Raw genomic sequence first — 23452 nt, 5'->3', positions numbered from 1 at the left:
TCAATTTGGAGTCAGATTAAAACTAGTAATTCTCTAAAAGGCTCTTTTATATGTTAGTGTGGTACCATGTCCTTCTTTCTGAAGGTGGGGCAGCCTTCGTTATCTTGTTGGAGCAAAGCTCCAGAACAGGGTCACAGATGTTCAAACAGCCACAGATACACAGACCTTTCAGTAGTCATAATGTTAGGATCAAAGCTAGAATAAATATTGAGTAAATATATATGCATTGACTGCTCTATGCATACTATGTAAGGAAACCCCGGCATGAATGCCAATCCTTCATAAATCTGGTATGTTATCCACATTGCTATAGCACCTTCGGCCTTTAGTACGACACCAAATTACTTTCCTAACGAGAGAGTCATTATTTGTCCAGTTAGTAAGCTGTTGTTTAAAATGAGAGGGGCAGAGAGAGAGAGGGATAGATAAATATATATATATTTATATATATAAAGAGAGAGAGAGAGAGAAAGAGAGAAAGAGGGGGAGCTGCAAGGAGAAGGAAAGAGGAACAATGGAGGAAGATTGAATCTGTTTGGGGTGCGTGTGTATGTGTGGAGGTGTTTGTGTGTCTGCCTAGTGACGTCATTTTTGGCTGTCAGAAGAGTTACATTAAAAATAGTCTATTAGATGGATACTAGAACATTGGGAGTGCCAGAGGAGAAACCGTCACTGATTCTCCCTGCTCTGGCAGTGTCTGTACTCAAACCTCAGCCAGCGGTGTCCACTAGAATGATTCATTTAACTGAGGAGCCCACAAGCTGATGAATGAGATGGTGGACGTGAGGTAGTGGGAGTTAGAGCTGGGGCTAAGATGTACACTCCCCTTCATTTGCCTAGATGAAAAGGTTTCTGAATGAGGAGCCCACAAGCTGATGAATGAGATGGTGGACGTGAGGTAGAGGGAGTTAGGCTGGGGTTAAGAGGTACACTCCCCTTCGTTTGCCTAGATGAAAAGGTTTCTGACATCTGGAAGGGCAGATGTGCTAAGGTTCGAGGAGGAGCGCTCTTCAAGATGCAGAAGGAAGTAACTCATGTTATATTTGAGGAGAGGTATTTTTTTTATATTCAGGCTGAGAAGTTATTCTGCTTAAGAAGATTTCATGCCCCAGGGGTTGGGGAACTTTGTCCCTGTGGTTATTTGTTGTTGAAATACATAGGTTAATAATTCAGGTTCAATAGAGGTTTGCCCCCTTGGTTTCTTGAGATAAGCACACTGGTTAGAAGAGTCCTTTATCTGAGTGAGTTTGGTACTTGGGCATATAGGGAATGGTTTTTTAGTATTAGAAGAAGAGCCTTACATTCGTGATTGAGTGGTATTTTTGTCCCTCAACTGTGCTATTTTATCCTTGATGGGACGAGTCTTAAAAGACTAGTGGGAGCATTCTTGTATTTTAAAGTCACCATCTTTTACCTAGGAGTAATGGGTTACTTAATTTCAATATCTGCGCCCTTCCTTTCCAAGACTAATTTATTGAAATGGGAATACATTAATCCAAGAAAGAAAGGGAGCTCTTGAAACAACGTATATATATGTGATGATGGTTTCCCCTCCACCCTCATAGAAGTTGCAGCATTTCAGTTCTCAAGATCACTGTCTTGCTCCTTCCTTCATATTTAGGACATTTCTCAGCACTCACCAAATGCCAAGTGAAGAAGTAAACACAGATTGATAATTTCTTTATCTGCCAGCAATTCATCACATTAGACATTTGTGCCATCTGAACCACACATTTATAATTTCGCTTGACTGTCTGATTAATTGTTTCTTGCTAGGTGCCTTCAATCCAAATTCTGAAGATCCTTTGCCAGGACAGCTGAAGAAGCAGCTGATATTGAGGATTATTAGTGGACAGCAGCTCCCAAAGCCAAAGGATTCCATGCTTGGGGACCGAGGCGAGGTAGGTCTGAGGCTAAGGCTGGGCCAAGAAACCTATTGATTGAAGGGAGAGATATGCTAAATATTCGTAATTTGCTTTTGAAAAACTATGTGAAATTCTGTACGAATTACACACGATTACACAAAATGCAAAACCAGTGAAAAGTCATCCTCACATCCATTTTGGACAGAAGGACACAGTCAATGCAAAAACAAAATAGAACAAAAGTGCAAGTGTCTTAAACAATAGCCACTCGTGTTTTAGTCGTTTTCATTGTTCCTGTGCTCCCTTGCTAAGATGTTTGAGCAAACAAAGCATAAATACACCATGAGGATCAATACAGTAATTTGGAGAATTTCACATAACAAAGTAATATGAGATTTGTGAAATTACATGAAAATACGCCAGCATAAGAGACCTTTTGCCTGGGCCTTTTAGAGGTCAACAATGTTATACAATGTAAAAACATGTGGCGGGCAAAGCATCTTTTGTAGCTTGCAATATAAAAGAAGAAGTGCTGTGGACCCAAAGCTCTTAAGACCACATGCACCCGCTGAGGCGAGGTAATGTTATGGAAGCTGAACTTCACCAGTAGGTTATTTAGAGATAACTAGCTATTGCGGCTGACATCCTCATAATGTTGTTTGACACTCATTTGTTATCAGTGTTATGAGAAAGTCATCCTTTTAGCATGTTCACCCAAATGTTTTCTGACTGATACTGGTGATAACTGACCCTGACTGTGCCCTGGGCTCCACTAAACAGTCCCAGGGCCAGTGCTCTGAATAAAAGGTATATGGTAATGTGGCACAATTACAATTGGCAATGACAGACTCTTGTGAATCCCTAGAAGATAATAGGGGAACGGGAATTCAAACTACCTATAAGTTCCTGGTATCTGATAGGGCAGGGAAGTTTGGAGGTCCAGTAGATTTCCTGCACTGGCGTGTGCACTGTTGTGTTGCCTACTGTCATTTTTAAAGGCAGCCCTGCTTTGCAGACTGTTTTAAAAAAATAAAATGTGTGCAAATTCGGCTTTGGAATTAAAGGTACTTCCAAAGTGATATTCTACCTTATTTTAGATATGTGACCGCCAGTGTATTCCCTAGATGCCCTAGGGGTGGGGTGTCATGTAACTATAAGCAGTGACAGTATAGAAGGTGTTTTATATTCCCTGGTGAGGGAAAAACTGCACCTTTAGCTTTTCCTCATTGTACATACGTAGCTCCATAGGCTAACATGGGAATATTTTCCATAAACATAAGTGCTGCTTGGAAGGAACTAAATGTATCATGAAAGGACTCAAAAAATTGAAACTGATAAATCCAATAACTTGCCACTGTTGAATTTATCATAACTAGTACAGAGAAAAATGTATATGACTTTCTTTTCTGTAAGCCAAATTTCAGCCTACTAGTGGCCGCTCCTGATTGGTCAGCCTTAACAGGATTAGCCAGGTTCCTTTTGATGAGGTGAGAAGTGGCCTGCACTGAGCAGAGGTTATCTGATGCCGGGAGGTGGGCAGATGTTGAGGCCAGGCCAGGAAGGGGGCTGGGTAAATCAAACTGGGCTTCAAAGGAAGCAGGTCAGAAAGGAAAGCTAGCCAAGACTGTCCTCTCCTCCTGTACCTCAAAGATAACTAGCAGGCTCAGGAAAGGAGTTTGCACATGTCCAGAGGGGAGTGTCAGTGGAAATGAGCCACACCAGTAGGTTGGATTAGCCAGGTCTTGCTCCTCTGGGGAAAAATCGTCCGTCTTGGAATTTAAAGTGCAGTGCTTTATGGAACAAGAAAATACCACACTTTGGAGGAAGCTGTCATGCTTTTGTCTGGCACCCTACAGCTCATTCGACAGGGGTGCCTCCATGCTTGTCCCCCAAGATGATTGAAAAAAAGTGGCTCATCTGCATCACAACTGAAATCTGCTGCCTGAAACCAAAAGAAGAAGGACTGCTCTGCTGGAACTCTGGTCTGCAATCCAGAGGACTGTGCTCTGAAGTACTGCTCCTGTACACTGGAACAACAGCCCTAAGTTCCAGAAGTTTGGAGCAACTTTTGGAAAAAGCTCCATAAGTGGACTGACTCGCTGTTGTGAGTCAAGCCGACTGCCTTCAACTGCGACCCAGACAGGATTTCAGATTGTCCAGCTGAAAGCTCCAGACTTTCAGGATTGGACCAGGGCCCAGCGGAAAGCAGTCCGACGACCTTGAATTGAAATTGTCTTGCTGAGGAGGACCACACGACATTGAGAGACAAAAGCTCCAGAAAAGTTTCTTAGTGCAAATGAGGTCTCACGCTCAGTGTATCCGAGCAGGGCTCCATCGCGGTCGCCTCCAACTTTGGCTATATCCTGGTCAAGCACAACCAGATGCCCCAGGTTGTCGCTATTGATTTCTAAGCAGTAGAAAGCGCATTTTTTTATTTACTATTTAAAAATTCATAACTCCGGTTCCCTATATTGGATTTTTGTCGCTTTGGTGTCATTTTAAAGATAAAAATATTTCCTATTTTTATAAATTGGGGTGGGATCTTTATTGTGTGTTGTGTCCTTATTTACCACATTGGTGTATTTAAATGCTTTACATACCTGTCTCCTGCATTAAGCCTGCCTGCTCACTGCCAAGCTACCATGGGTTGAGCCAGGGGCTGATGTTTTGAGACCTTGACTGGACCTAACATTGTCTCTGGAATTATTGCTAGTGGTAGAAATATTGCTAGTGATAGGTGCATACTTACCTCTACTAATAACCGGCCTCCAACAATTTAGCCAATCACTAAAATCACATGGCTTGTGAACATTCAAAACACTAAGTAAACAACACATGTAGCAAATGAGCTAAGTCCATGCAGCAGGTGAATGATAGGGCTGTAGTATGTGCCCAGTCAGCGCTCCATTTTGAAGCACATTGTCCTAAATATATGAGTAAAGCCAGAAGTGGTAGGACACTGCCATGTACAGGAAGCACATTTACATTGAAAATAACTTCTTGAAATGGCCATTAAATTTGCATCAGAGATGCAGTGTTACTGCTTAACTTATAGTACCTACCTGTCACCGACCACCACATAATCCTGCACCAATCCCAGATGGCCACCTCAAGTGCATACTCCTCATCACATGTCCCTTGTCAAGCACGCAGTAGAAGTCTGGGACCTCCTCGACTCAATCGCCCCCCGACATCGTCTTCCTGATGGGGACCTGGATCACCCCACCTCGGCCCCCAGACATCACCACAGCCATTCCAGACGACTACAAGATCATCCACAAGGACAGGGCCAATCGTCCAGGAGGCAATATCGCCATACTCTACAAGAACACCCTCTGCCTGACAACCACCAATGAGTCACAGAACCAGCCAACCCATGAACACTTTCACTTCCAGAGTCAGACCAACCCCAACACCTCCGTCCTGGGCATGCTTGTCTGCAGACCACCCAGACCCGGCTTCAATTCAGCGAAGCCATCGCTGACCTCGTCACCTCGTCACCCCCTCAGCGCTCGTCTCCACCGACTACCTTATACTCAGCGATTTCAACTCCCACCTTGATATCCACAATGACCCCAACACCACAAGCCTCTTGGAGAACCTCGCTACACTCCGCCTCAAGCAACTTGTCAGTGTGCCCACTCACACAGCTGGGCACACCCTCGACTCTGTCTTCTCAGCAGGGAACAACATCACCATCTCTCACACCTCTGAATACCATTAGATCAACCACTGGTGCACCCACTTCACCTTTACGAAGAACCATGCCACTATGCACCCCCTGGCAGGTGCTGGAGCAAAGTCACAGAAGCGCAGCTTACCAATGCACTCAGCCCCTCCTCCCACCCAGACGCAGCAAACGCGACTGAATCCGCACATAACCTACACCGCCGGATCTCTGACACATAACCTACACCGCCGGATCTCTGAATCCGTCAACAGTGTAGCTCCTCTCAGAAAACCCGCAAGAAAACAACAAAGCGAGACACCTAGATAGTTCACGACATACCTACAAGAATGAAAACGCTCCTGCAGATTACTAGAATGTGAATGGAAGAGCAGAAAATCAACCGAAGACCTTAGAGCCTACAAAAATGCAGTCACCACGAACCACCAGAACATCAGAGCCACTAAGAAAGCTGCCGTTCAAGAACGCCTCAGCACCAGCACTCACAACAACAAGGAGCTCTTCACCATCATCAAAGAGTTCACGAACCCCGGTACAGACACCTCAGTCATCCCTCCCTCTCAAGACCTCTGCGGCGACCTTGCCACCTTCTTCCACTGGAAAATCCAGGACATTTACGAAGGCTTCAAGAACCAAAACCCTCCCACACCACCCAGTAATACCACCATGTACCCCACGCCGCACCAGATGTTGAACTCTTCGGCCCCTATCTCCACAGAGGAAACCCAGAAACTCATGAACTCCATCCACTCAGGAGCACTCTCGGATCCGTGCCCACATCACATTTTCAACCTGCCTTGCACCATATTTGCAACAGAGCTCTGCCGGACTATCAACCAATCCTTCAAGACCGCCACCTTCCTGTCTGACTGGGAGCACGCCAAGATCAACCCACTACTCAAGAAACCTTCCGCCGACCCGAGGGAGCTGAAGAACTACAGACCCAGCTCTCTCCTCCCTTTCCCAGCCAAAGTAACGGAAAGGGCTGTCAACCAGCAACTCACTGAATTCCTCGAGACACACCAGATCCTAGACCTATCCCAATCCAGATTCAGGAGCAACCACAGTAAAGAATCAGCACTCCTAGCAGCCACCGACGATATACGCGCCATACTGGACTACAGAGACACGGCTGCACTCATGCTCCTCAACTTCTCCACCGCATTTGACACCGTCTCCCCCGCGATGAAGCACTGGAATGGATCAGATCCTTCCTTATTGGAAGAATAGAGAGTGTCAGACTACCACCATTCACATTGAAACCCAAAGAAACATGCTGCGAAGTACACCAGGACTCCTCACTCAGTCCAACATTGTTTAACATTTACATTGCCCCACTCGCCAAAATCATCAGGCAACATGGCCTAAACATCGTATCCTATGCTGACAATACTCAACTGATCCTCTCCCTGGCCGATGACCCAGCAAAGGCCAAGAGAAATTTCCAGAACGGAATGAGAGCAGTCGCTGCCTGGATGGAAGCCTGCTGCCTCAAACTCAAATTGGACAAGATAGAGATCCTCATACTTGGCTCCACCCCTTCGGCCTGGAATGACTCCTGGTGGCCTACTGCCCTGGGAAATGCCCCTGCTCCCACCGACCACACACGCAATCTGGGCATTATACTGGACTCCTATCTGTTCATGACCCATCAAGTCAATGCTGTCTCGTCGTCATGCTTCCACACCCTTCGACTCCTTTGAAAGATCTTCAAGTGGATCCCCACTGAGACAAGGAGGACAGTCACCCACGCACTCGTCAGTAGCAAACTGGACTATGGCAATGCACTTAATGCCGGCATCATAAATAAACTGCAATCAAGACTACAAAGAATCCAGAATGCAGCAGCCAGGCTCATCCTGGACAACCCCCAACACAGCCACAACTTCTCCCACTTCAAAGACCTACACTGGCTTCCGGTCAACAAACACATCACTAACAAGCTTCTGACGCACACTTACAAGGCACTACACAATGTAGGACTGGCCTACCTCAACCACTGCCTCACCTTCTACGCTCCCAACAGACAACTCCGTTCTTCCCAGCTTGCCCTCACAGCCATTCCCAGAATCCGAAAAAGCTGAGCAGCAGGAAGGATCTTCTCCTACCTTGCAGCCCGGACATGGAACATGCTACTACTCAAACTCAGACAGACTGCATCACTGAGGCAGTTCAGGAAGGACCTCAAGACATGGCTATTCGAGTGAGTAGCACGCCTGAAACAGTGCCTTGAGAACCTACGGGTGATAAGCCGCACTATAGAAGTATTGATTGATAGATTGATTTGGCACACAAACTTAAAGCATGGAATTTGTTTCCTGTGCCTACTTATCACACAACTAAAATGTCTAGGTTTGTTTGGTAGTAATAAAATCTTTGTTTGTATCACACGTCAGACTTAGAAAAAAATAATATGCTTCATAAACAACCTTATATTTTTCCAATATGAAGCAATGTGTCCTCAGCAGTCCCTTAAATAATAATTTACAACCATTACAGTTTGTTTATGTTTTAGAAGCCATTTGACAAATATGTCCTAGAAAACATTGACAAATCCTGTTGTCTTTCCTTTCATGATGTCTGTACCCCAGGAGGATTTCCACATCGTTGGAAAACTCAATCATTTTGCAGGAAGAGAATGGGGGGAAAAGTAAACACCAATTTCCATGTAAAAAAAAAAAAAAAAGTTGCAATTTTTCAGGAGACATTGCCTGGCGGTTGACCTCTGCCTTTAAATGCCCCATAAAGGCTACAAGAGAATAACAATATGAACGGCCTCTTCATTTATGATTCTCCTTTTGAACTCCTGCAAGATTATTCTGGGGGTGCTGCAGCACCTCTTGTATACCTCGTTCCAATGCCCTTGAAAGAGTGTTCCCTCGAGCATTTTCTCGTTAATTAGCTGGTTGTTTGCGTTGTTATCAAAAGTGTTTGCTGTCAGGCTGCTGCCTAAAGATTGTAAAATAATTTGCAATGACCCGATATTCTAGTCCAGTTAATGCAATGGCATCGGGGTTAAAGAGCCTGTGAAATCATTTCTGCTACTCCCGTAAAATGAAGCTACTGGAAGGTGTTCATGAAACACATACTTTTTTTAAAGCTCCAATGCTTCTAAGTGAACGTTTACTGTGTCTCAACCAAAATAGTGGGTCACACGCATTCGCTGCTATGGCTTTTGCTTTGATTCTTTTTGGTGGAGATTCTTAATGGGTAGGTAGGTGGTTATGGTTAAAGTATAGTTTGTTTGCACTGTACATTACAATGAACTTTGATTGTTCCTGTATTTTTGTTACCTTAACATTGCAATTTCCTTGGCAGTGAGCATTAATACCAATACAGCTACGTCACACACAGAGAAACATGCCCGACATTGTTCAGCATCTTTGGCAGTTGTCTGTCACGGGCTAACACGATCATGTTTAAAGCGGTACACCGCCTTTCAAATCTGATATAATTGATGCTTTTGCTTAAAATCAATCACGCCTGATGGTGGGAGAATGCACAGAAGAGTGATGTTCGGTCAGTAAGGCACCCAAAGGTGCTGACACGTTACCATGTGGCCTGCAGGACGGGCAGGGGCTAGATGGTCATGCACACTGTACCGGAGACCACAAGAAAGGGGACCTGTTTTTAATTGGGCGTCCTACGGTGAATCTATGAAAAAAGGCTCATTGCTGCAAGGCGCAAAATCTTCATATATCACCACCACTGCAGGCCTTGTAAAATGCACAACACTGCCACTTGGGTCAACAGTACTGTTTTGGGGTGGAAGAGTGTCTGGTGAAACATCAGTCTTCCGGCCAAGAATTGCCCATTTCAGGAGAAGTCAATCCAAATCTGATGCTTGTGAGTTCTGAATTCTTACACCCTGGGGGGTGCTTCAGGCTCTACAGCAAGCATCTGCCATTCATAAATATCAGTGAAATGAACCCAGGTGCTAGGACATACACAGCAGCTGAAACCGAAACACAACAAATACGTGTTGCGGGCAGACCAGATACAACCTATAAAAGTGGTGGAGTGAATGGAGGGGGCCTGCCATGGTCCTCTTCCCACCAATAAGACCTAAGATAGGTCCTGGTGGCAGAGGAGATCCCTCTTGAATCTGTCTATGCCTTGGAGAGACCATCACATGTGCAGAGGTTCTGTTATCTACCATTTGAAGGGGGAAAGCTTAAAATGGTGTTAGCATCATGAACAAGGGCACAGCCTGTGAAGTATCCCCCAGTCATTCCCCTAAAGACATAGGAGCTGCTCAAGTCACCATTGAATACCCTTCTCCTTTCCCTCCTACACCCAACATCTGGTGAGATTCCAGGCCACACCAATAATTCACCAAGTAAAACCAAATGCTTTTCTAGTCCAAACCTTGCAAGCCTAGTACCTGGAGTGGTGATACTGATGTAATAATTAACATCCGTTCTGGTATCACCACCCTATGTTACTGGTTATATTAGAGTGCCATACTGTGGAATAAAACCAGGGACAAGCACATGACTTATATGTGACACAATTTTTCACTGGCTTAAGTCCCGTTCCTAGCATACATGCTGCATCCTGAACTACATGGGCAGGTAGTGAACATCTAAGACAAGAGCGAAGATATATTTACCCCTTCTTTGTCCCACTAAGATAAAGACTGTGGTAGTCCCTCGCAGCCAGCCAGCATTGTATGCTCAATCCACTACAGGGAATTAAGTCGAGTTACCTGCATAGAAACTACACCTTAGTAAAGAAGACCATCAGATCAATTATGCCTAATGCTCTTCCAGAGGAGATGATGAACACCAACAGGGACTTTCCGTACTAAGGAACACCTGGAACAAATGGTCAGATAACAAATTTAAAAAACAGGGTTATGAATTACTTATGACATATAAACATACAAATAATGAATAAAAACACAATAAGACATATGAAAACTGGTACAAAGTATTTACTGGCCCATAAAGTACTCGGTGCTCAAGTCATCACACAGTCAAACTTTAAAAAGTGGTACAGTGTGTATTTGTGAAAACGGGCTCAATGGAACAATAGTAGTTTGTACGTTATCCACAATGCACTCATGAATGAAAGGACAGTGGGTGGAATAATTCCAAGGTTTTTTTAATTGTCCGTTTGTTGACGACATTTGTGGACAGATGTATCAAGATCCCTGTTTGCATTTCTTAAATAGCAAATTTGAAGAACTCACTATTTAAGAAATGCAAAATGGGATGTATGAAAATTTGCTATTCGGTAATAGCGATTTCTTTAAAATCGCAATCGCTATTACCGAATTGCAATTAGGGAATGGGACTCCATTCACATAGGTGCGAATGGTTTTGCATTTCCGAATTTGCAAATTCCTGTTAGGAATTCGCAAATTAGGTAATACAAACCCCAGGGTGCTGGGGGCCTAAGGTCCCCTTTGATGCACCCCAAAAAAATATTTGTGGACATGTGAAGCGCACACATGCCCTAGAGGCATGTCATTTGTAATGCATTTTTAAAAATTGCACATGCTTACCACCAAATTGGATTTGGTGGTAATTGCATTTCCTAAATGCCCAATTCGCATTTAGGAAATGCTTGAAACATGTACTTTGGAAATCGCAAATAGGAATTCCCTATTTGTGATTTCCTACTTAGAGAATCGCAATTTGCAATTGCCTAAATGGAGTTGCAATTCGGGGAATCCCTATTTTAGCAATTCCTTTTAATTTACACTGCAAATGCCTTTCATAAATCTTGAAAGGCATTTTCGCATGCGCAAACGGCCAGATTTTGTGATTTGCACAGTTTGAGAATGCAAAAATGTTTGATACATCTGGCCATTTGTCTTTTCAGGATTAACAGATCCTCATCAGATCTGTAAGAAATTGATGAAGCAGGAAGCCAAGAATCAGTTTTAAATCCAGTATTACTAGGAAACAGGAATGGGACTCGGACTGGGTTGGAAAATGTAATCTGGTGGGAGATATGCCCAGCCCGTGATTGCTTGGTTACAGTATTGCCCTAGGTGGCTATACCTTCCTGTTACTAGTTTCAGCGTTGTAATTGAGCATGTTTTTTACGAAATGGTAAATCGCGTATCAATTCCCTTTTTCTTGCCTGTTTACCTCCAGAAAATTTCTTCAGATAATACCAGGCTGGATGAGCTCAAGAAAAAGAAAGCCTGCCAGGGCGCATTTCTACCTGACTCGGGATGTGAAATCTGGTTTAGACACTCTTAGCATCTGATTTCACATTCACTAAAGAACTCTGAATGAAATAATGTGTATAACAACACAGCTAAATCAATGTTTCCACCACAGCATGACCTTGTATCCCCAGAGAGAATGGCTATTCATTGGAAACAAGATAATACACAGTTGTACTGCCGCTGGCTCCTCTTCTTTCACCTCTGTTTGTTCAACTCCCAGGAGCGGCTCTCAGGGCTTTGTTGGGGCAGGGAGGCACATCGCTGGGGACAGTGGGCGGAGGCGGGACAAGGGGGCGCATAAATTCATTAAAAAAAAAACACTTACCTGCTTCTCCACCGCCGCAGCCATCTCGCCGCTCCTCTCATGCACTGCAGACACAGGCTCCCAGCCAGCCCTGCAGCCAATCCTGATGATGCTCTAAGCGGCGTCAGGATTGGCTGGAAGCATGCAGGCAGACTGGGAGCCTGTGCAGGCTCTCTCCAGCCCGACAACTGTGTTGCTGGGCTGGAGAGAGCCTGGTGCGCATGTATGTTGTCCGGCTCGAGACTGCTGGCCAAACATACATGTGCACTGAGAGCAGTGCTCTGGGCACTCCCCTCAGTGCTCGTCACCCCTAATGCCTTCCCCTTTTACTACAAAACAATAATAAAACCCGTTTATTATCGTTTTGTAACAATAATAAACCCTGTTTATTATTGTTTTGTAACAATATTAAACCCAGTTTATTATTGTTTTGTAGTAAAAGTTTAGCATCTGCTGCTGGCAGGGCCGGGGGTGACATTCCTCCACCATAGCGGAGGCGCCACCTCTGCCAACTCTGTATCACAGTACAATTGTACACAAACATTTGAGGTTTGTTCGAGTGAAAAAGAGCACTCAGGCAATTTTGCCTAGGAGAACTATCCTGATGTATATAATATAGTCATGCTCGACATATGGACCTCTCTACTCAGCTCCATCGGATGGAGCCATCAGCAGTGCTTAATTTTTGCTTGTATTTTCAAATGGTAAGGCCAGCACTCATTTTGGGGGACTAGGACTTACTTTTTCATCATCAGACTCGAACTAATAACAATGGAGAGAAAAACAGAAAAAGGAGAACTAGGGAAGAAAAGACATCTGGGAAAAATGTCAAAGAGAGGCAGCAGAGATGAGAAAATAGAGATTGCAAGGGTCAGATAAAGAGACAGAGAGTGTAGGGTGGGGGAAGAAAGAGACATGAAGTAGATTGAAAACAAGACAACATTGGCATTTGGCACCCCCAGCTTTCAGCAGCAGACGTTTAAGAAAATATTCAGGCACCCGCACTTACACATTTTACAAATTAAACACTGCGTCAACACTCCTTTCAGCAAACCTGCCATGGGAATACTCAACCATTTGGAATCAAAATCTGTAACCCAGAATTTACAATGATTATTGCACCCAGCGAGCATTGTAATACAAAATAGGTTCAAATAAAAGCACTTCAATTAGTTCTGAAATCTAGGAGGCATATTTACATGCCCCTTGAGCCGCTGATTCATAACTTTTTGTGGCACACTGGCAGCACATAGTGCAGACCCATATCTACAATGCCACACAAAGCAACTTTGCATGACTTTTCCTGGCCTTGTAGATATTGTGTAAGGCAACGCAATGCAAGTTGCTGCGTTGCCTTACACTACATCATGGGCATTGCAGTGGGTGTTCTCATGCAATACCCATGGGTTTTGATGCGTTCCCAGAGTTACAAGAATCAGTAAACCTGGGAATGCTTCAAAACTATACTCCTCCCCAGGGCAGGCATAACGAGGAGAAATATATTTATTTTTCTTCATTGTTTCCTCTTTCCATGTGTGCTGCATTTTGCAACACATATAGAAAAAGGAAAATGCCTCTCTGGATTGTTTTTGTGCAGGAATGTGTCCCTTTCTGCACAAAACTAATACGGCCAACAATGCAGACACCCTTGCACTGAGGTACAAGGGTGCCTGCGTTGGCACTAGGCAGCAATTTGTGCACCAGCGCAGGAGGAAGGACAGAAATGCAATGCGTCTCGTAAATGCAGCGCATTTCTGCCCTTTCAAATTGGCATACAGCAGCACTGCAGTAAAGCTTGCGCCACTGCCCTGTGCCAATTCCTTGTAAATATGCCCCTAGGAATTAGTGACTGGCTTTTTGAGGTGGAGGTGCGTGGTAAGGGATTGCAATCTCATGGTCCCAATGAAGGGTTTAATATAAGTTGAAACACCTCAGTTCTTGTTTTACAGCTTCACTTAATTGTAAGCAGAAGAGACACTGACATAATTGCATCAAGGGGGCTTTGTAAATGGGTTCTTGGTAAAACAAGGCACTCTGTAATTAAGCCACAGAGTTGTCTGAAACAAAAAGCCGCTGCCCTTGCTGAGGCAGGAGGCTAAAATAGTATTCTATGCCCCCTTTGTAAAAGTGCGACTGGGGCCCGCCTGCTGTTCACACTCAGACATTAGGAGGTGGGGCCGAGTGGGTGTGCCTGGGGGGTGGGGTGGGGGGTGTTGGGAGTGCTTTAATCTAAGTTTCATGTTTTCCAATTAAGCTCTTATGTGGGTCTAGTCTCCCGCTGCCTGAGGTCAGCATTTCTAAATTTATGGTTTATGGTCACAAAGAAACAAAAGACGGCCTTCAGGGAAATATTAGCTAGCCTTTATTATTAAATGTATCCCTACCAGTAGAGCGAACATAGGCAAAGTGGGTAGTGTTAAAAAAGAAATAGAAATTAGGACAGAACAAGAGGAACTCAAGGACTTATTTACCAGCCTCTTATGCCACCTGTGTGCCACTTTTTATATGAGAAAAAGTAATGACCGGCGACGCATGGGCCTTGTAAATAAGCCCCTCAGTATTCTGTCTTCGTGGATAAAGGAGCCGGGAGGACAAACCGTACAAGTGAAAGGTCTGAGTGGTCGAGATGAGAAGGGACTCTAATATGGAGTGAGGTTTCGTACATTGGGGTAAAAAAGAAGTTATTGCTCTACCACAAATTAATGTGGGTAGTGTTGTTGCCATGCACCCTTGGTGTGTTGTTTAGCCACAGTCCAGTCATGACAGATTGTGCTGTATATTGAATGGGGAAGCTACACCAACCAAGGTTGCGATTCTTGTTAAAGGCCTAAGGCTTTGACTCGTGAATCTCTACACCTATGCAGATGGATCTCTGCTCTGCCACCCCCATAGTTAGATTGATTGGAAGTATCTCCCTACGGAAAATGAATTTTTGATGCCAACAGGTATCTCACTTGGCACACTCTTCTCTGAGCATTGCAATGTCTGGCAATGATGTCCCTTGTATTCTATTGCAGGAAAAGCACTCTGTGGTGTAGAGTTGAGTCAGCGTTGCCAAGAATGTGCATCAAGGTTGTGTTACTTTTTTAACGCAGACCCAAAGCAAAGTGTTGGTCAGTATTTTCAAGTCAGCGCAAAACAGGATTTGCCTTGTATAGTAACCCAACGAAATGCAACACAGTACAATGCGTTGCATGTGTCACTTTGCATCAGGGGGTCCATGGGTGGTGCATGGGCATTACCATGCAACCATCTATGTGTTTTGACACTAATCCTGATGTACAAAGAATTGCAGACAAGGTTTTGTTACAAAATGCTGCCCATCCTGAGGAATGCACAACAAGAAGAAATATTTTCATTTCTCAGTGTTATTTCCTCTTTGCATTTATGCTGCATTGTACAGCACACATACAAAGAGGAAATTGCCTTAAAGCATACTATTTGTACTATAATAGATTACTTCTTGCTGAAAAACTATGCTGGCTGCAATACAGACACCCTAGCACTATCATACAATGGTTTCTACATGGGCACATGGCAGCCAAAAGCATGCAAGTGCTTTACTTAGTTTCTGTGTTGCTTGATTTTGTAGTAAATCTCAGCCCCTGCACATAGCAGAACCATCTGGCGCCTTTGGTGACTGGCCATTACCAGTTTAGGTTCTGTTGGTTGGATCTGATTACCTGCTTTTTGGGTTCATCATTGGTACCTGGAAATCCTCAAACATCTTTTTCTGGAACTCGAATCCCCATTCGATGAATGCCAGGTATGACTTATGTCTCTAGTGGGGTCAGGTAGAAGTCATTGTTCCTAATTACATTCTCTTGACTCCAATTTATATGTTAATATGATACCCAAGCTATATTGTGCTTTCCTGGAACGTAATGTATCAGGTTCACCCTTTAATTTATATGTTCATTAAAATAACACGTTAACACTGACTGGGAGATGGTAAAGTAACTCTCTCCTCCTCTTACCTTCCTTTTTCAGATTATTGATCCGTTCGTAGAAGTGGAGATCATTGGATTACCTGTGGATTGCTTAAAAGAGCAAACAAGAGTCGTTGATGATAATGGTAAGAAAACAAATGGTGGCAGCCGACTTCAAGTGAATAACAACGTTTTGTGTGCTTGTAGTGTGTGTGTGTGTGTGTGTTTCAGTGATTAAATCAATTCTATCTATCACTTAGGAAGTGTATCCATCTACTTAACATCAGTAGTGGAATGAGGTTTGTTAATGTTGCTTAGGTGTCTTAATTTGTGACTGAAGGTCATCAGGGGTTAACAGTGATCTATGTTAGTATTTTCAATAATTAATTATATATATCTACTGAAAAAAACAAAGGAACTAGAAAAAAAAACTCTTATAAATTCCCCAAAACACTAAAGGTTACAGGGACACAATAGTTAGGTTCTGTTTTTTCACCCACAAACCAAAGAATTTCAGTTATTATAGTTAGAGGGCACTAGTTATAGTTACTTGAAATACGTCTCACTATAAAAGCTGAATTTCTGATGGTTTGTGCATGTAAAATCTGAACCTAACTATACCTTCCCTGTAAACTTTGTTCTTTTAGTGAATTTCTGAGATTTAAAAAAAATTGTATTTCCTAACTATATTGTCCTGGTAACCTTTGTTTGTTTCAGTGAATGTCTCAGACTTTTTAACGTTAAGTAAGAGGCCCATCGTAAGGCATGGTGGGGTGGGCATTGGACACAGGATCTGGCCTTGTATTGTGCAGGCCGTTGGACTGCCACTGCCCTTCCCAGCTGCCATGAGCAGTTAGCTTGCTGCCTCATCCACCTCCTCCTTTCCATCTGTTCTCTGCGTCCATGCACCAGCCCCCTCCCTCCTGCCTGCATGGTCTGATGTGCTGCCACTGTTGTCTATTTAGCTTGATATCCCTGCCCACACCTCATGCTGTCTGTTGCCCAATTCTATGCCCCATCATTGCCCTCCTGCTTAGCCTCTGTGCTTAGCTTGCTGCTCCTACCCGCCACCTCCCCGCCCTCCGATGTCTGTGTGCATGCCCCTGCTCTCTCCTTTTTGCCCACCATGTTCCATGGATCTGCCACTGCCCCTCCTATCTCCTCTGAGTGTTCTGTTGAGCTGTCACTGCCCCTCCCATCTGCCTCGCATGGTCAGATGGCTGTTGCCTGTCCCTGCCACCTCCACCCTGCCTGCTTGAGTTTCATGTCCCTACCCCCTCCCTCCTGTCCTCCATGATCCATTTTGCTGCCACTCCTTTCTGCCCTCCATGCTCTGTTCTGCTGTGACTGCTCCTGCCTTCCCTGTGTGGTCTGTTGTGAAGCCACTTCCACTGTTCTCTCCTGTCCGTGTCAGACCCCTACTCCTCCCTTCTGTCCTCCAGGGTTCTTTGTGCATGCCCCTGCCCCCTCCCTCTTGCCCACCATGGCTGATATGCTGCCACTAACCCTCCCACTTGCCTTGCATGGTATTCTGTGCTGTCACAGTCCCTCCCATCTGCCCTGTGTGGTCAGCTTGCTGCCCCTGACCCCCCTCTCACATTCCCTCCATTGTCTGTGTGTATGTCATTATAGTCTCATTGTTACCCTCCAGGATAAGTTGTGCTTGCAATGCCCATTCCGCCTGCCCTCCATGGTCAGCTTGCTGCCCCTGCCCTGTCCCCTTGCCCATTGTCCTCTATTTTCCACCTGAAAACCCCTATTCCCTCCCTCCTGCCTTGTCTGGCCCATTATCGTGCCCCTGCCCCTCCATCTTTATGGTCTGTTATGCTGCAACAGTCCATCCTGTCTGTCCAGTACGGTCATCTTGCTGCCCTTGCCTCTTTTCCTTCTGCTCTCTATTGTTCATGTGCATGTCCCTGTCCCCTCCCTGTTGCTTTCCATGGTCCCTTGGGCTGCACTGCCATCCCACTTGCCGTATGTGGTGTTTTGTGCTGCTGCAACCTCTGACGCCTGCCCTGTAAGGTCGGGTGCCCCTGACCATCTCCCCCCAGCCTTTTGTTATCATAGTCCATAGCCCTAACTCATTCTTCCTGTCCTCCATGATCCAATGTACTATTCTTGCCAACATTTTGAACTTGGTAAGAGGGAGATTTTGAAAACAAACTGGAGAATTGATTTTCCCCATAGACTTACATTAAAAAGAGGATATTTTAGGCAGGAGACAGATAAAAAAAATCTCCTTTGGGCTTAAAACAGCCAGAGTCTCTTGCCTGAATCGGGTCTTCTAGCATGTATAGTTGTACTGCCACTGTCCCTTCCTTCTGCCCTCAGTGATCTGTTATATTGCCAGAGCCTCTCTTGCTTACCCTGCATGGTTGGTTTGTTGCCCCTGTCCCTTTCCTCCTGCCCTTCATAGTCCATTGTGCTGCCACTATCCCACCACCTGCCCAGCATGGTCAACTTATGGCCTCTTCACCCTCCCCCCTGCCCTTAATTGACTGAGTCCCTGCCCCTGACCGCTGCCTTCACACAGTATTCCAATGAACAACTAGATTGCTAGCAGTCTATAATTATTACAAAAGTGTGGCATGCCTGCAGTCATCTTGATGTAATCAAAACTGTAATACCTAAAGCATTTTCTTTAGAAAATATAAAAACCAGAGTGTCTTATTTCCATAGAAAATATGTTTAGTGCTCTAAAAAACTAAAATGAGGTCATATTGTCTGAATTCTCAAAAAGTGACAAAGGGCTTTTAAATTATTTGCTATCATCTTTAAGTTTTTTTATCCAGTTGATCACTTGATTATATTTTTCACTTACTAGAAAATATATGGATTTACGCCACATCTTTGCAACTGGGGAACCTGATTCGAGTTTCGACATAAGCTCAAAATCCTGTGATTGTAGGCAAATCACTCAATCTCCCCTTTCCTAAAACCAAAATGAATGTGTCCTTGTGTAATGTAACTGATGCTCATGTAAAGCACTCCAATAGCATTGGGTCAAGTCTATGCTATATAAAACAGCAAAAAAACCAACGAAATTAAGGGCCTGATTTATGAAAAGTTAGTGCTGCCTTTATGTAATTTTTTTATGTAAATTCAGCACAAACTTACAAAATATAGTTGTATTTTGTAAGTTTGCACCACTTTTGCTTCAAAAAATGTTGTAAAGTTGGTGCTAACTTTTCATAATTCAGGCCCTAAGTGTTTTGCACACTTCTGTTGGGCTATACTTCGGCTACATTTGGGTAATATTTGTGCTACATTTGAGCTATTTTTTCTCTTGTGGCCATCTTGGGAGACTAATTTGTTATGAAGCTCCCTAATTTCTTCATTTACAGCAGTATCTTCAATAGAAAATGCTTTTAGTTTTCGAGTTCGATTCCATCAAGATGGTGTTCAGATGTGCCACACTTTTGACATAAATTCTGAATGTTAGCATCTAGCTGATCATTAGAACATTGTAGTAAAGTGGCTGATCACCAGGGAGTTAACTGACAGCCATACTGCTGGTATTGATAGTGAATGTGTCGGTCTGCATGCTAGAATTTTTTTATTAAATACTTGAGGAAGATAATTGATAATTTGCTTAAAACGTGTCCTAATTTTTCTTTCTACAGCACTAACTATAATTTATATAACAAAATGGACACCCTCATTTTGTTCCTTTCTTAGTTAAATGTTTTAAGTTTAACTAGTTTGATTCAATCAAGATGATTTCAGGTGTTTCATACTTTTGTCATAAATAAGACAGTTAGTGCTTTAGGTGTTCTTTAGAAAACTCTGGGAGGATGCAGTAGAACACAAGGGACTCAACTGACAGGCTGCTCCTGTTGGAAGTACGTTTTACTGTGAATGCCAGACTTTATTGTCTAATGGCTGAGAAACTTAGTGTGAACTAACAGAAAATATGGGCTCATTTTTACTTGTGGCGCACCTTCCATAACCTCTATGTGAAAGTCATGGGAAAACACTTTTCTCTCAAACATGATTCATGAAATCCGAGCAGGGTAAAATCATCTTAGAACACATCACAATTCCTAAATGAACATGGTACCATCAACAAATGATTTATATTGCAACTAAAATCTATTACCACCCATTATAAGTTCTCCTTTTTTTGACCCGTGAAACCTGCCATTCACTACAATGCATTCCAATAGGGTGCTATCATGTATATTGGTCCTAAGATGGCTGCCAGCACTTCCTGGTTGAAGTACTCACAGCCAATCAGATCTCATCATGAGATCTGTGCTTAGGCTCGGCGCAGAAATACAAATTTATTTTCATTTACTTTCTTGAAAACTACTGAATGGATTTATATCACATAACAAAAAATGTGTTTTCTGGGCCAAGAGCTATTGTTTTTGCCAAATTTGGTGTAATTCCGTCCAGAGGTAGTCGTGTTCAAAATCCCTACGGGAATTAACATGGGAAAAGCACTTTTTTTGCCTCCCCTTTTTCTTGGCTCCCACTTGATGGATCCCTTGGATTCCATGCACAACAAGACCCAACAAGACACTATTTTTGGAAAATTTAGTGACGACTCATCAAACAGTGCCAAAGATATAACCCAGTCAAAAAACGATTTTCCTATGAAAACTAGCTGCAACTACCTACTGGCAACTGTCAGTATATGTTATATATATATATAATAAAACCTAGTGGTGGTCACCACTAGGTAGTTATAGTTAGAACCATGTGTCCATAGAAAAATAATTTTTTGTCTTGCTTATATCTTTGGCGCCACTTGACAAATCTTCACAAAATGTTCCCAAGCAAGTGCCCTTGTGAATCTTGTTGTGCATGGAAAGTTCTGCGGTGGTCCGTCAAGCAGGGGCTGAGTAAAAGGGGAGGTCAAAAAAGTTCTGCTTCCAATGTTAATTCCGATAGGACCTTTAGACACAACTACAGCCCGAACCGCTGGACAGAATTACACCAAATTTGGCTCAAAGCTAGCTTTCGGTACACAGATTGTGCTTTCACTTTATTTGGTGTAAATCCATTCAGAAGTTTTGGAGAAACTAAAGGGAAAATAAATGTAGATATCTCTGGTCATAGCATATTCGCAATTATTTCACGAATATTGTGTGAAAATGCGCAATTTTTCACGAATGCGCATCCAAAAAGAAGCACTGTAAGCAGCTGACCACAACCTGACTAGAGAGTTGTGGCTGCCATTTTATTTCACGGGACACAGTCCCCTGGGGTAAATGTCCTAACTGAAAGTGGCATAAGGGGTCAAGATGAAGGTACCCTAACCCCAGGATTGTGATATAGGTGTTTTAGGGGCAAATTATGGGTTTAAAATAAAATTGGCATCACCATGCGTGATAATTGTGAATTATTCACAAAATATTTGAGGTTATGGAAATTGTTGAAAAAAAAACCACAGACTCATTCAAACACTAATCCATACACTCATACATGCACTCAAAGACTCATGCACCCACCAACACACCCACCCAGACACTCATGGACCCACTCAGATCCACACATAAACTCACTCATCAACTCACAGATCCACTGACAGAGATAGGCCCTGTGGCAAATCCTCTGCTGCGCACAGCCAAAGGTCTTGCGTGGCCTGGGATTAAGTGGTTGTAAAGGCTTGGCTCAAGGCCTGGCTGCAGGCCAGGCCTTGCGTCCAACCCCTGCCGCACACAGCCAAAGGCGATGCACGGTGGGGGTTGGAATAGTGTATGGTAATTAAAATTACTTTATGTTAAAAAAACATAGAAATTCACTGAAAAAAATAAAGGTTACAGGGACGATATAGTTAGGTTCTGAATTTATTTGTACAAAACTATATGAATTCAGCAGTTATAGTTAGAGTTCTTTCAAGTAACTATAACTTGTGCCTTCGCTTTGCACAGCTAAATACTCCACTTATTATATCATTGATAAGATCTTGTATGGCATCTTTGATATTATCACTGCAACATTTGTAATACAATTGTTGATAAGAAAATCTGCTAAGAAGAAAATGTTAGTGTAGATGACGATGATATCCATGTGTAAAAGCACAAACTGCTACCCTATAAAGGAGCCATGGAGCTAGAGGGATTATTCAACTACAAGTAGGGGAGAAAAAATAGAAGAAGGTTACAAAGAGAACTGATGAATCTTATTTGGAATGCAGAATGTGAGAAAACTTACAGAAGGAATGAAAACTGAACTGAGCATGAAAGGAAAAAGGTTGAAGTTTGCAGGATTTGGGACAGAAACTTAAAGGCCCAGCTGCATTTACAAATATAATGGATGGGTGGGACAGTCAACAACAGAAAGCTCAAAGAGCGGAGTACTCAGAGAGTTGGGTAATTGACAATGTTTTTGACAGAAGATGAGGGGCAGTGCTATAGACTGTGCAGAACCAAGGACCTTAAACGGTCAGCATATTTCATCTGGTAACCAATGGACATTATATAGACCAGAAAATAATAACGATGGATGGGAAAGGTGTAGGAGAAACCTGGCAATGAATGTTGCCCCAGCTGAAGGTTAGCAGAAAGATGTTTTGGAAGGATTGGCTTGAAGAAAATTGGAATAATCCAATCTAGAGAGGATGATGCCTGTACAACCATTTTAGGAAAGTCATCCCGGGGTAAAATTAGATCTTCAAATCATTCGATGAAAGAAGTAGTAAGGTAGCAGGTTTTATTGACTTACATAGGGAGCCGTTATTAATAGTCAAGTAGAGGATGGCAATCCTTTGTATGGTGGACTCCAAAAGAAGTTTCTGAAAACCTGCAGCATGTGAGAATAGCGTGCCTCCATCCTAAGAAATAAAAGTTTTCAAACTAATGGAAATGTGCAGGGTGACTTAACCTGTTACCTTTAGAAATCTGTTGAACTTTGATATTGTCTGTCTTGTCTATTAATTTCTTAATGGATCTTTCATTTAATAGCTCAAAGATAATATCTAAACATAGATTCATTGTAGAGGCATGTGCTTTGTTAAATAGGTCCTGTTAGCATTCCCAAAATTTAAACCAGTTTATAAAAGAAACACTTTGATTGAGGCGCTGTTAATAATGAACAAACTGGCGTACTCAAGCTTGAGTTCAACTTTGTCAAGTTTCAGCCAGTGCTTATAAACCTGTTGACCCAGTAGTCTGGTTCCCTCCTTCCTTCTTGATGGGCCATGGCTCACTTTTTCCATCTTTCCTGTTGATGGCAAGATTCCTTGTAAATGTAAGCAATATGAGGAACAGTAAAGATTTCATGATTATCCTAGGAAGGTACTTTTATGGACTTTTATGATTACTACTACTGACAAACGTTAAAAAGAGGCATGGTTTCCTCCGCGTAAACTATTTGGTCAGTGATGATTACTACCACAATTTCTATCTTGTGAGGACATTATTATGGACACAATTTATTGATTTCATGATTATTGGTCCCGTTATTGTCTGATGGGTGTGCATGATTTTTACATGTGACTCTGTTCATCCCTGGTCTACAAAGGGGTTTGTAGTA

General features: G+C 43.2%; 1 protein-coding gene across 1 annotated transcript in view; it reads left to right on the top strand.

The window, feature by feature from the left end:
- The window catches only part of PLCH2 (phospholipase C eta 2), a 1343524-nt gene that overhangs the window by 1267738 nt on the left and 52334 nt on the right, over positions 1–23452 (top strand). The window contains exons 19-20 of the mRNA XM_069240985.1: positions 1777–1901; positions 16032–16116. Of these exons, the coding sequence (XP_069097086.1) occupies positions 1777–1901; positions 16032–16116 (210 nt within the window). The remainder of the gene's footprint in view (positions 1–1776; positions 1902–16031; positions 16117–23452) is intronic.

The sequence above is a fragment of the Pleurodeles waltl genome, chromosome 6, assembly GCF_031143425.1.
Source record: "Pleurodeles waltl isolate 20211129_DDA chromosome 6, aPleWal1.hap1.20221129, whole genome shotgun sequence".
Classification (NCBI taxonomy): domain Eukaryota; kingdom Metazoa; phylum Chordata; class Amphibia; order Caudata; family Salamandridae; genus Pleurodeles; species Pleurodeles waltl.
Note: the sequence above shows the minus strand (reverse complement) of the source record. Positions and strands in the feature narration are given on the sequence as shown.